The following is a 14,973-nucleotide window of genomic DNA, read 5'->3' as shown; positions in this document are numbered from 1 at the left end:
ATTTCTATAAAGTCCATTAGTATCTACAGGCACCTGCAAAGCCTCAAAATCATTATCACTAACACACACAGGCTCTTCCATTTTGCCACTCCTGGCATTCTTCATGCTTTTCACTTAAGCACACTTAACACAATGACTTTCTAAAAAGTCCATAGATGCTGCAAATCCTAAAGTGACACCCTCTACTGCAGCATATGTTAATCATGAATTCAACCAACTACTTCAACATGCCGCTCTAGCACACATACATGTATGACAATTCCAACTAGAACAGACATCTCAAACCATGTCATACATTGTAAAAACGAATTTTTAAACAAAAGGATCCTGCATACGTAATTTCACCCGATAAGACATGCATTACTTACCGTAATAGCATTTCTGATAATTCTATCTGCTTAGATTCACATGCTGTGCATATGGTCCGACATCCAATGGTAACCGCCGAGTATTGCATCTCATCTTTCGGGGACCGAAAGGGGACGTCGGCATAGATGTGTCTGTAACACTATCCCTATCGTGGCGTGTAGTGTACCCAAAAGACCGCACGCGCCGAGGTCCCTCCGATTGAAATTTTTCTGCCATGAGGAAGCACAAGGCTATGGTGAGCGAGTACATAAAGAGAGAAAGTAGTAAGACGTCTATGTTCCTTCCACGCAGAGCGGGGAGGTAGGGAGGGCGCATGTGAATCTAAGCAGATACAATCATCAGAAATGCTATTACGGTAAGTAATACATGTTTTCTGATGCTTGTTAATCTGCTTAGAATCACATGCTGTGCATAGACTAGCGAGCAGTACCTGGAGTGGGGGGTGGGTTGTGATAAGGAACAGTAGAGAAAAAAGAGGTCTTAGTATTGCTTGACCGACCTGAGCATCAGACCTAGAATGAGTGTCTAGGCAATAGTGTTTTGTAAAGGTGTGTCAAGAACTCCAGGTTGCCACTTTGCAAATGGACTCAAGGGGGACATTTTCAATGAATGCTATGGAAGCCACAGTGCCCCGAGTAGTGTGCTCTAGGCTTGAAGGGCAGTTCTCTCTTAGCAAGAGAGAGAGTGTGATGCAAATGACAATCCACCTTGAGATTGCTGATTTAGAGACAGGGTCCCCTTCTCTACCAGCTGCCACTGAAACGAAAAACTGGTTTGTTTTTCTCAGTGGTTCTTTCCAGGTAGAACATAACTGCCATGCACACATCTAGTGTGTGTAGGCTTCTTTCGGCCATGCTAGTGGGATTCTGGAAAACGGCACGTATTTCAATCGATTGGTTCATGTGGAACTTCAAGATGAATTAAACCTAGCACTTGCAAATTGCTGGCTGCATTACCACCGTTTGTTGCCTTCATTATTTATTGTTATTTATCAGTTTCTCCTCTGCTTCGCACTTTCCACCTCTCCCCCTTCCAAGCACTTTTCCCCTCCCCCGCTCCCATGCACTTGCGCGTTCTCAATGTCACTGGGCCTAGTAAGATTGCCGTTTTGTTCTCCCCTGTCCCCCTGCCTTGCCTTGTCGCGCTCTGAAACACTTGTGTACGAGCGCGATAGAAATAAAATATCAATCAATTTAGGCGTGAATATGGGATGAATACGAAGAACTACCTTATCCCTGTGGACGGTCTCAATGGGGTCTAGAACAGAAAGGGCCTGTAGTTCGCTAACCCTTCTGATAGAAGTGATAGCCACTAGGAAGGCCGTCTTAGAAGTCACGTCTTTTAGACTTGCTTTATGCATTGGCTCGAAGGGAGCTCCAATGAGCCTGGTTAAAACCACATTAAGATCCCATCCAGGAGCTGGGTGAGAAATGGGAGGATAAATCCTCTTAACCCCTTCCATAAAGGGCTTAATTACTGGTATATTCCACCACGACACCTTTTGTAGTTATGTGGTGTCGGCTGAAGGTGCAGCCAGATGAACCTTTAGAGAATTGAAGACCAACCCAGTGTCCAACAGATGGGTTAGGTACAGCAATGTGTGTGGGTGAGCAATCTATGGGATTGACGGCCTTGGAATAACACCAAATGACAAAACGTTTCCATTTGCTGGCATAGCAATAACGTGTTAGGTTTTCTAGCTTCCCCGATTATGTCCATGCATCTCTGAGGGAGCTGTAGGTGTCCAAACTATGACCACAGGAGCCAAGCTGCTAAGTTCAGACTTTGTGGGCATGGGTGTAGGGTCTCCCCCTGTCCTGAGACAACATGTTGTATGGGCAGGTTAGTTTTACTGCTGGGGAGAGGGACATTTCAATTAGATGCGCGAACCAGGGTTGGCGGGCCCACATGGGGGCCACCAGTATCATGGTTACTGGTTCTGGTTGCATATTGTGCACTCTTGTTGAGAAGGGGAGTCGGGGGGGGGAGAGGGGTCAGCGTAAACACATTTTCCTGATCATGTATCCAGAGACTGTTCCCCCTTGGAGTGGTTCTGGGGGTGGGGGTACCTGGAGGCAGTCTTGGCATTGGGCGTTTTCCTGAGTTGCGAACAGGTCGATCTCTGGGAAGCCCCATTCTGCGAAGACGTTGAACACAATGTCTTCGTGCAGACCCCATTCGTATTCTGTGGGCAGAGGGAAATCTCTGCTGAGAACGTCTGCCAGAAGATTGAGTTCCCCTGGAACATGTTGGGACAACAGAAACATCTTGTGTTCGAGAGGCCACATCCAAATGTTTTGGGACAGCTTGGATAGCCTCGGAGTGTGTGTGCCCCCCTGTTTGTTCAAGTACTACATGGCTGTAGTGCTGTCTGCTAGGATCAGCACTGTCTTCCCTTGCATTTGACTGAAAGGCATTCAACGCCTTGAACACTGCTTATAGCTCCAGTAAATTTATATGGTTGGATGCACCACACTCCATGCGCTGTCTGCTGAAGCAAGTGAGCCCCCCCCCCACCCCGTGAGAGATGCGTCTATCGTGAGAGTGGCTTCCACTGCAGGGGTGGTGAAGTTTTTCCCCCTTCAGGTTTTCCAGGGACCACCACTGCAGAGAGAACGAGGGCTGGAGAGACAACTACCAGATCTTGTCTGCTGGCCTGACATCACTGGCTGTTGAACCACTCTTACATGGGACGAATGCCCATCCACGCGTGGGGAACCAAGTAAATGCACAACACCATCATCCCTAGCAAACATGGCTTTGTGTACCGTCACCTACCGACTGGCTACATATTGAGGGATCTGAAAAAGCATGTTCTGAACCCTCTCGTTGGAGGGGAAGACGAGGCAGTCTTTCGTCTGGATTATAGCTCCCAGAAATTTTTTGATTTGGCTGGGGACTAAACTGGATTTTTTTCTCGTTGATGGAGAATCCGAGACTGAACAGGTCTACTGTCTTGGTTGTTCAAAAAACATGTGTGGTACGAGTCTCTTGTTATGAGCCAGTCGTCGAGGTAAGGGTAAACCGGGACGGATAGTCTGCGCGTGCTGCTACTACTGCCAGGACTTATCTCCTCCCATGCCATGAGGAAAGAGGTTACTCGCCCCCTGACCGGGGTGACATGGGAGGGGACCTGGATCCGAGTGCCATTTCTAGGATTGGGGCCTCTGCCGCATCGCGACCCCTTGACAGGTAGTATGCAGTGTTTCCTGAAGTCTGTACAACATTAAAATTTCCTGTGCCATAGTTGTTCTGACTTGCACGGTACTGCCCTCGAAAAGACCGATGAGAATTACCCCCCTCTTTGGGGGAAGGTTTTTGGGTAATTTGTTGTAGAGGCTTAAGAGTCTCATGGTCCTTTTTGGCTGTTTCTAGGGCCTCATCAACCGCCTTCCCGAAGAGGTTAGCGTCTTCAATGGGCTTATTGATGAGGGTGGCCTGAGTCTCAGGCTTAAACCCCAAGTTACGCAGCCAAGTGTGACACTTAAGTGAAGTGCCCTGGGCCAGAGACCAGGCTGCTGTTTCAGCTGTGTTCAGAGTTTTTTTTTATCACATTCTGGTTCACCTGCTTGCCTTTGGGCACCAAGGCAAGAAGTTTAGATTTGACGGGTTCTGGGACCTCCTGGAGGCCTTCCGGAAGCAGGTTCCACTGAGCGTCAACATAACTCGCCAGCAGCATAGTATTATTCACTATACGCGTGGTATATGCGGCAGCCGAGGTAACGCGCTTGCCCAAGGCATACAGCCTCTTGGATTCCCTATCCTAGTGCCTACGTGGCATGGGGTACTCCTGCCCTTTTCCAGGTGGTAGTCACTACCTGAGAATCGGGGTTGGCATGCCCTTTAATGTATTGAGGGTCTGAAGGAGCTGGCCGAAATAATTTTTCAACCCTTCGGTTCACTGTCCGGGTCTGGGCTGGCGATACCAGGGAGGGAGCCAACCTTCTTTGGATAGAACTAAGGAGGGGAATGGCCTGGCTTGTTTTTTGTTTTTTGTGTTATGTTATGTGATATCTTTTGTGTCATGCAAATAAGTGAACTTTGTATTTCATGTTTGAGTAACTGTTTTTTAGTGTTTAGTACACTGTGTTAGGTGAGGGTAGTGTTTTATGTTTAAATTCAGTTCGAATTATTTGAATAAAAATTTGTTATACGCATTTTTTAATCAATCATAGCAGACGGTCCATTTTTTCAGGACTAGTGATGCCGGAAAACCTTATAGAGTTCCTGTGTAAAGGGGGTTGGATGTAAGTAAAACAAGACGTGTTATCTTACTCTTTATTGTATTATACATATTGATATCCCTGTCAGTAGAGTAGGATGTTATTATAGGGACTGTTTATACCTATTTGAACATACTACTCGAGGGGGGTTTCTCCTTGAGGAAGTCTTCAACGAAGTCTTGCTCAGGTACCGCCTCTTGAGTAGAGATTTGAAAATGCTCAGCTGCCTTCCTTAACATGGCATTGAAGGCTATTTAGTCGTCTACAGGCGAGGCCTGGCGAGCCGGTGTGGACTGAGGGGAATCCAGGACACTGATGTATTTTGCCTGATCATGTTGGGGGAGCGTCCATGGGTCTGTCCCCACTTGCTGGCTTTCTTCCCAATTGTCCATGGCATCCGCCTGGTCCTCATTATAGCCCTGCAGAAAGGTAGGTTACTCATCTTCACTGTATATGTTCTCATAAGTATCCATCTCGACGAAGTCTTCATGATGGAAGGGGACAGAGGGCTGATCTTGTAAATGTGAAGCAGGTTGAAGATTAGGATCTCCACGAGATCTTTTTGGGGAAGGATGTTCTGAAAAATTGATAGTTTTTTCAGAACTGTCCATACACCCTTCAAATTTCTCCCTTATCCATTTAGAGGGACCAAAAAGGCCTATGGGTGGAAAAGCGTCTTCCGCCCATTGGCGTCAAATTGTCTCTCAGGGTGTTGGAAAGAGGCTCTTAACTGTCCTAGGTATTACGAGAATCGGGGCACCATGTCGTATCTAAAGATGTCTGCGGCCTGCCCCATGTTTTTCGATGGAACGGGAATAAGCCCAACCGCTGAATTAATTCTTGCGATGCTATGCTCCATTACCGCCAAATCGGTATGAGTTAATAGGGACGAAGGTCTATCGGTAGACTTACCGCCTACCTAGCGGTCGATTTTTCGGCTTGAGGCCTAGTTGTCGTTTTTGGGCCTACCGGGACCATCGGAGCGTCGGATTATTGCGCTTCAACGTGTGAACCTGATTTAGGGGTAGCGCCCATTTGTTTTGAGATGTCGAGTCGCAAAACGCTGCTACAGATGCTGGGAAGGCTGTTGATCTGAAGGATCAGAGGAATCGGCCAAAATTTGACAGCCCTGCTGGCACTTTCACCTTTTTTGATCTACCCGTCGAGATAGGTGTAGTGGTTGTGTGTTTAGTGAAATGTGCTTGTACGTCCCTGTTGCCGGGTGCTGTCCCTGAAGCGAGATTAGTGCCAGGGCTTGAAGGGTCGGGACGGGCTGTCAGACCTAGAAGTGTCCGCCTCAAGGTCCATCACATCCCGTCACTTTCAGCGGGTGTGGCAGTAGGGGAAAGGGTTCCACCCACGACATTCCGTGCACAGCCTACCGCTTTACACGGCACTCCTTAAGGGTCTTGGGCCGAAGGAGTTTACAAGCCGCACACTGCTTCTCGTCGTGATCTAAGGGGAGACAGGAGTAGCACGTCCTACATTCGTCCTTCCATGGGTATCCGACTCAACAGCATAGCAAAAGGGGAAGATGACCAGACCTAAAGGGGAAGATGGGGAAGAGGAAAGACATACCGAAAATATGGCCACCCCGACCCCACTCTCCCTACTGTAAAGGCCGGCCAGAGGGCCTGACCATGTGGAAGCTTCGGCCGCCAGATCCAAGGCACCGAAATCCACCGCCGTAGACAAACCCCCCGCAGTCTTCGACGAAGTTGTTCTTGGCGTCGAAGTGAACGGGGAATAATCGACAAGTCGGTTTAAGATTAATGTCTCCTATGTAAGAGCTCTGCTATAGGGTGACCTGTTATCTGGGTGGAAAAAATCTGAGGGACCTCGGCACGTGAGGGATTTTGGGTACACTACACGTCACGGTAGGGATAGTGTTACAGACACGCCTATCCGGACGTCCCCATTCGGTCCACGAAAGACGAGATCCAATACTCCACGGTTCCCACTGGATGTCAGACCATACGCACAGCATGTGATTCTAAGCAGATTAACAAGCATCAGAACTTCATTTTCTTCAGAATTATGCTCCATTAATGTGCACAGCACTTCACTGCTTTATACCACCTCTCGCAAAAGAAATTGCTTCCAACGCTGTCCTGCTAGCCCCTTGTGGCTGCCATACAACTCCCATCATATCCTGAAATACTGCTCCAGGATCACTTTGCCAGGCGCAGCTCCATTAAATGCACTGGCTGGTATGTGTCTTTTGTAGTTCTATATTCACCATATCAAGGAACTGCTGAAGAACACAACGCCCAGTGCCTTTACAGGGCTACATGCGGTGGGCTGATTTTACTCTTCCCTGCTGCGGGGCGATTACGCTTCCATATGCAGCTCTTCATGCCCTTTTTTAATCCTTGATTCAGCGCTGGGACTATCTTTTCAACCTGCTTCATGCTACTTGATGCTGCATCCACTCTTGCACTGGGCTTTACGCCCCTTCACATTCACTATTGCTCTTTAGAGCCTACGCTGGGGAAACCTTTGTTCAGCAACCCCTTTGATACTGAGTGCCTCCTCTTCACTGGTGCCCTGGGTAAACGATGGGGCCTTTTTTCCTCCCCCTGCATATCGCACTGGGTGATTACTACCCTTACTTTGGTCTTTTCTTTCTAATCGGTGTTCCCTGGGTGATGGGACTGGGGCAGTGGTTCCTCTTCACATCTTGCTGCTCCCCCCTCAACAGTGTGGGGTACATTTACCAACCCAGCAGAGTTCCCCTCCATCACCAAGGAACACCCCCAAGAATGGCTGCCAGTGTTTTCCTTATGTGAAAAGAATTGAAAAGCAGCGCTGCTTTGCTGCTAGCTCAAAATTTCCCATTGAAAAAGTAAATATTTTACATTTAAAATGACTGCGACCAGATTCTCTTTTCCACCGTTTTCAACAGTACACAGTTGGTTCCAGTGAGACCCAGCTATGCCCAGCCATATTCAGGTTGTGCTCCAGCAAATTAAAGCATCCATCACTGAATGACCGGCTGTGTCAGGCAAGATCTGCGAAATAAAGAAACTTCACTTCAAGCCCTGTGCAAAATGCTTTACTTTGCAACAAAATATCACAACTAAATTTTTTATAAAAAGCCATCTCTCTCCTATATCATGTTAGTTTCAAGGGATCTTTATTTGGATAGATGCCTGTGCATTGGAAACATGACTGGGGCTTTGGAAAGATTCAGAAAATGAATGGGAGAAGGCCGCATTCGAAAGTGACATCCCAGCAGAATTAATCCACTGTAAAATGTGCTTTTGACAAACAAAGTAAATGCTGTTTAAAAGTGAAATGTTGAGTTAAGGCCCAGTCTTTGCACAGAATGTGAGGGGAGGGGGTGGGGGTTGTTGGTAAACATATGGGATATTTAATTTCAACAGATTTGCTTTCTGGTTCAGAAAGAAAGATAATAAATACATATACTGTGCTGAAGCCACAGAACAGGTTTCCTGGCCTGGTTTCAAATGACATTTGCTTCCTGGGAACAGCATATTCCCTCCCCCCAAGGGGACCAGCATCTGTAAACTATAAATGGACCAAGAGGAAGAATGCAACACGCTCAGACGGCTCTGTGGCAGTGCTTCAACCTGATACAATAGATTCTGGGACACAAGGGTGTGAATTTGTTAGTAACATCTCCCCTCAACTTAAACTGGCGAGCCTCAAAAGACCACTCCAGAGCAATATTTGGAAATATGTCCTCATATGGGAGGCAAAAGATAGCCCATTTGGGGTGAAAGACTGTTCTGAACGAATAAAGTTTGGACTTTTATTTCTGCAACCGGACAACGCAGTAATGCGAAAGTTAAACAGTTTAAATAGGATTTTGGGGGCATTAAAACAAGACATTGTAGACTTCCCTAGGATGTAGGGGACGCAAACAGCAGAAAAAGGTAAATCATGGGGAAAGTATCCATGGTGGCACGTTAAAAATTAATACAAACATGCTCTATGATAATATGTACACATGTATGGCAAAAGATTTAAAAGGATGAAACTATGTCGTACAGACCTGGGTGTTGGAATATTAGGCAAATGACATGCCACACAGGGCATGTGTGTTTTGCGAAAGTGCCACAACTGTATAAATGTGTGATTTATGTCCCGACTAATTTTTGGCAATAAAGACAGTGGGATGGCTTTGTATCTCATTAAAACACAACACCCTAAAACTGAGTCCCCTCCTTCAGCCCCATCTGCTTCTGAGGAGGAGACATAACATAGGCTGACCTATTAAGATTCTTAGGGGTAGGTATAGCTTAGTTCTGCCAAAAAATAAATCCTATATCGTCACCCGCCTTATAAAAAGGGGGAAGCTCAGAGACTAGGACACTTTAGAATTGTCCAGCTCCTGATATTCAATATCCATCCTGCCAGATTCCACTGCCAGGCCAGAGCATAGCTGACCCTATGCTGGCAGGACCACTGAGCCAAAAAGAAACCCCACGAAAATCCAATAACTGGAGAAAAGGGGTGGAGGGGAGGACAGCTGTGGTACCCTTTTTGAGAGCATCCTGTGACCAGACCTGCTTCTTGCCCCACTACCTGCATGCCAGCTCTACCTTCGCTATCCAGTGACCAGACAGGCCCAGCTTTCTTCCTTTAGGAGAGCCTGATGTTGTGCCGTGACTAGATCCTTTGAGTGCAGAAACCCAGCTGGCTGTCCCAAATCTCAAACGCAAGTGTGGATTGTGAGCATCACCGCAACACCTAGCATACCCCATCTTGATACCTTGTCTTTGTTCCATCCTCCAAGTAATCCCATCCATACTCTGATAACTTGTTTAAACATGTCAGAATTCTCTGTGCATCCGGTCCTTGATTTCCTAGTGTTAGCGCCATTCTTCCACTCATTTCTGTCATTTGTCCTTAATACTATTTTGATTAAATAAAGTAATTCTGCCTAAAAAGAGGCACACTGCATGAAGGGTTACAACTGCAGCGTAACTTCTATTCACTGGTGGTGTTTCTCTTTTCTAGCCACTAAAATCTAGTTAAAGTGAAACTTGCCATTTCCTTTCTAAACTGATTCTCTGTCAATTGCTTTTATTCTTAAAACCACATTTTTCTTATTGAGAATCTCATCCTGTCATTAATCTAGAGTCACTCTTTCACTTGCATATTATCCCTTTGATGTGCCTCTGTCAGCATAAAAACCGCATTCCGATTCGGTCCATTTCACCCGTTTTTCAAACCGTTTTGACATTTGAACCTGTGTAAATTAGCAAATGCAATTTCTATGCGTGCGATTTGGCTGCACTGTGTTGTCACTTCAAAGTTGATTTTTGAACTGTATGCCCTTTATTGGTACCTTGCCTTGAAGTTGCTAGTGTTTTTACATCCCCGATAACGTTATAACTCAGATTTCCCTCTTCATTCAACCGCACATTTAAATATTTAGTAATTCCGAGTGCTATTTTATGCAATTGCAAAGGCTTAAAATCCTCGTCTCATGGGGGGGCGGGGAGGGTCTCGGATTTTTATTCCATTTGCTGCCTAATATACCTGACTCCTTGATGTTCCTTCCTATCCACTCAAAATTGCACTAATAGCATTATAGGGGGGAATCTAACTCAGGTGCCATCTACCCGAACAGTAAATTGCTCCCATTCATTTGTGCTTTGGATATGTTATAGTAGAAGGTCAAACTAAGTCTATTAGGCGATTGTTGCCAAATATTAAATGTGGGATTTTCTTTGAATTTAAAATAAATATTGTATTACCACCCACCGGCCTGGTTCATGGTCCATTGTGACCCGGGGCATTTGTAAAAAGGGGGTGTGAGACAGGTTGGGTATCAGCTCAATCCGAATTCTAGGAAATAAAGCAAAAGTATTTTAATTGTGCGCTACATCCTAGGCTAAGGGCAAGAGCCCTGGTCTGGTGTACGACGTCCGATTGCAATCCTTAACAGCAGATTGTTCTTTACTTTCAGCACGCTTGCTCTTGGTTTGTTTTCCTCGTCGCCATTGATGTAAAGCAGCCTCGGTACACTTTGCAGGTGAAACACTTAATGTTTATTCTTAGTTACATAAAGATCTTACATTAGAGGACACCACTGGGTCCCATCACCCAGGTAGGCCCAGCTCCAACTGGCATAGGCTGGAACCTTCTCACACACTGCCAGGACAACATTCTACAACAAAACTCAACATTCTCACATCTCATGCATTCACAGATAAGCACTTTACAACAATTACAATAAATAAAAAAACATGCATGTTTGTCTTTGCTAGTATTACAATAGCGTTTGAGGTGAGCGAGAGAACCTGCTTAATCCATATGATCTACCACATTCATATCTGAATAAATTGGTGATACTGAACAAACCTACAAAAAAAGCAATCTTCAGCTTTTGATGCAAACAATAGAGCATCAAATAAAAAAATCCAGGAATACCAAATAAAATTAGAACACTAGAAGAAACCCTAAGGGAACATCGGCAGCTTTCAAGACATGTACTCCTGGTATAATGATGCAAATAACCAAGAAAAAACTTCAACCAGCAGCAAGCAGTCTAAACTAGGAAATCGCTTCTATCTTTTGATATAGTTCATAGTTCTTGCAGGGGCACCTAATCACACTACAAAAGCAGGGATACTACACCTGCAAACCTCGTTTGAATGCAGCAAGTAAAAGTGCATTTTAAATAAGGAAAACAAAAACTCACCTGCTCTCCTTTAGCTTTAGGTACAATTCGCTTGTCCTCCATGTCACACTTGTTTCCTAGCAGCATTCTCTCTACATCTTCATTGGCATGCTAAAAGAGAATTCAAAATTGTATTTAACAAGTAATCAATCCAGATTCAGGGTATGTACTAGAACGAAGACTAAATCGACTTGAGACCTTATTGACAACCACAGACTCATAAAAGAGCCAATTGCTTTGATGGACAGGTGCCAGCTGATTGGCTTTGAGAGGATTGGCGCGGGGCCTAATTAAAATTCAAAGTATTTCGTTTGGGAAAGCATCAAACATGTAGAAGTCTTTTCAATATCTTCATATAATCCAATTTTAAATTTGTAAGAAAACCAGTTTCAATTTCAACAAAACCACTAGGTGGCATCATATGCAAAAGCATGTTAATCTAGAATTGATTTAGATTACAAAATTTCAATTAACATTTCAGAAAAAAGTAAACCTAGTATAAAAAGGGCCTCAACGTAGGTGTGGTGAAATTGCAAAAACCACTGGAAGAGGATGGAAGAACTGGTGGGAAAAGCAACTTCCCATTTCACAGTTTTGGTGTACAGAAGACTATTTTTACAGCAAAACTGCATGCCTTCATGATGTATGTCATGTAATGTATAACACGCGTGTACACAAGTGTTTCTAGGCGCGACAAGACGAGGGGGAAACAGAAGGGCAAAACGATCTTACTAGGCCTTGTGCAAGTATGGTAAAGAGGGAGGCGAGAAGTGCAAGGGGCAAGGGGGAGGAGAAGTGCAGGCAGCTCAATGAGTGCTGCCGGAGGCTGGCTCATGAGTGCGGAGAGAGGGGACTGTAGGGTTGCTGATAGACGCTTAAGTGCTGGGGGAGCCCGGAGGCAGTGTACGGGCAACTGGACATGCATGAGCCTGTGTCAAAGTTCAGTGGGCCGCCAGGTAACCAGTGCACGGAGCAGTCCGGGACATCAGCAGGAGAGAGGAATAGAGAAAGCAAAAAGGAAGGTCTAGAGTTGCTTCCGGAACCGGAGGTGGTTCTGCTCAAGTTTGAGAGAGACAGGGAGGCTGTTCCAGAGGGAGGCCCCAGCCGAGGAGAGGGATCTGCCACCCACTCTGCTTGAGAAGCGTTTGCAGGGGCGTTTGTCTCCCACCCCTCCCCCAACTTGCATGGCACACACCATTCTGTACTCATTCATTTGGCTGGGGCACCTTTTCTTCAGATGTCATGTCCCCCCCCCCCGACCCACCATCTTTTAAGTTACTCTACTGAGCGTTTGACCCTCAGTTGGACGTTGATGAGCGCATAGCTCAAGAAAGAAGATGCGTAGGAAGAGAAAGTTGGAGGTATTGCGGTCCCAAGCCCCAGAAAGACTTGTGAACGATGCAAAGGCTCTTGAACTTCACTGTTGCAGCCACAGGGAGCCAGTGAAGAGATTTCAGAGCTGGAGTGATACGATCCCGGAACCTGAGGCCAAGAACAAGTCTCACAGTCCTGTTCTAGATAAGTTATAAATGTCGAAGAGTAGAGGCAGACAGATTTAGATCGAGGCTGTTGCAATAGTCCAGCATAGAGAGGAGCAGGGCTCGTGAGACCGTGAGCTTCTGGGGGGAAGTGAGAAAAGGCAGAATACCTCTGAGGAGGTGCAGCTGATAGTGTGACTTCTTAGAGTAGCATGAAGAGGGCCCAGAGTGGGCAGCAAGAGGGAAAGGAAAGGAGGGAGCAGGTGTCCCTATGAGGAGGATCTCATTCTTACTGGTATTAAGGCACAGATCATTGGTGGCACACCATTCCTGAATTGCGGCCAGAGTCTGGTAAGAAAAGGCATAGAGGCAGATGAGGGGAGCCTGAAAGAGCTGGGCGTCACCCGCTGGTGCCGGGTAGCGGTGTGGTTGAAGATCCAGGGAGAAAGGTTAGACCCCTAGGAAACACCACAAGTCGAGAGATAGAAGAGAAGAAAGACCGCAGTTGGAATTGGGAGGGTCGACAAGTGAGAAAGGTCAACCAGGACAGGGCCTGACCAGTGATACCCAGGTTTTCACTGAGGCGATGGAGCAGGATGACATGGTTGACCGTGTCGAAAGCAGAGGATAGCTCGAGGAGAAGGACGACAGAAAGAAGATTAGAGCGCAGATCTTCAACTGGTGTTCAGGATAGCGGTTTCAGTGCTTCTGGCAGCTCCAAAGCCAGACTGGTGGTTGTGAAGATGGCCAGCTTCTGCATGTGTTTGCCAAGGAAAGGAGTGATGGAGATTGCGCGATAGTTATCCGAAGAGGAAGGGTCAGCAGATGGCTCCATTAAAAGGGGGTGCACAAGGGAGTGCATAAGGGGGAGGGGAAGGTTCCAGTGGCAAAGGCGAGATTGCAGAAAATCAGCCTATGCTGGAGCAAGGGTTTCAATGTGGTCCTTGATGGTTCTGGATGAGCAGGGGAGAACCTGCTTTGACTAGACTTTTATAGATCGGATTCATAAACCTGAACAAGTATATTCATGATTTTGCAGGGTTTAAATGCAGATTGCATTTTTGAGAGCGGGATCAGACCTAAAATCCTCTACTGCAGATTTAATAAACCAGTATTGGTAAATGAAATAGATTATGCATGCTATTGCAAAGCACAGCTTCAAAAGTCCTAGTAAAGAAATCATACCCCTAGGAGTCTCCACATGCTAAGGTTTAACCAAACATTGAGCTGCAACCATCGTATCACATCTGCAGCCTCAAACATTCCAACAATATGTCACGTAAAACTTTGAAATTGATAAATACATGTGTATTCATGTGATTGCGTAAATTCCCTTGATAGCAACTTCTCTATTACATTTCCGCCTGACAAAAGTTTACAACCTATGACTAAACTCGCTTTTAAAATCCATTTGTACATTTTATAAAAATGCAATTTACAATATTAAGTCATAGGGAAAGTAATATCCTTATAACCCACAATCTGCCAACTAAATTGGGTTTGTGAGAATCAATCTCACTGTGGTTTTAACTTGCTGTAGTTTTACAATGGAACGGGCCTTTAGTAGGTCCAAGGCAGCAGCATGAACAGCAGAGGGTTGAACATTTCAAAACCTGGCTAACGGATGCTAGACATCTGGCACAAGATGTATTATAATCTGCTATTTCTCTACCCACCACAGGCATGTCGGCTAGAGAAATAGCCATATGAGTGGATCTTGTGAGGCATTGCTCCATACAACCAAATTTGCCAAGCACATTAAGAGAACCTGCTTCCTTTCGAAGGCAAGAAGCCCTTTCACAGCTAAATCGAAGGAGCTTGTAAAGAAGAAAATAAGTACCCTAACAGCCAAGTCACCCTCCAAACGGACTAAACCTACTGGTCAAAATTCCACCTATGCGCAAAGATCAGACTTTTGCGGCTTCAAAGAAGGCAAATCTAGACAGCCAGCCAATCTCCCAGATTTCAAAGCAGAGGACAGCAGGCCAAGGGTTCTTCTCCCAGTCAACTTCATCAGGAGCATCTTCTACGATCACTGACAATCTCCAAGTGATGTGCGGCATAGTAACATGCAACTCCAGTGGGGGGTATATTTCTCACAATCTGGAATCATGGCGGTCCTTAACTTACGCATTTGTCCTTTCAGTGACTTGCAAAGGCTTCCACCTTCCGCTCCACCCTGTCTATACCTCCCCTTTTTGTTTCCAGGGTGCAGGTCTAGTACCGGGCGCATGGTCAGATCTTTCTT

The 14,973-nt window shown here is 45.9% G+C and overlaps 1 protein-coding gene across 1 annotated transcript in view; it reads right to left on the bottom strand.

Moving 5' to 3' along the window:
• Window positions 1–14,973, bottom strand: part of RAB10 (RAB10, member RAS oncogene family) — a 482,537-nt gene that overhangs the window by 141,421 nt on the left and 326,143 nt on the right. Inside the window, exon 4 of the mRNA XM_069605573.1 lies at window positions 11,269–11,358. Within this exon, the coding sequence (XP_069461674.1) occupies window positions 11,269–11,358 (90 nt within the window). The remainder of the gene's footprint in view (window positions 1–11,268; window positions 11,359–14,973) is intronic.

Source organism: Ambystoma mexicanum, chromosome 4p (genome assembly GCF_040938575.1).
Source record: "Ambystoma mexicanum isolate Mex_15411 chromosome 4p, UKY_AmexF1_1, whole genome shotgun sequence".
In the NCBI taxonomy this organism is placed as follows: Eukaryota; Metazoa; Chordata; class Amphibia; order Caudata; family Ambystomatidae; genus Ambystoma; species Ambystoma mexicanum.
Note: the sequence above shows the minus strand (reverse complement) of the source record. Positions and strands in the feature narration are given on the sequence as shown.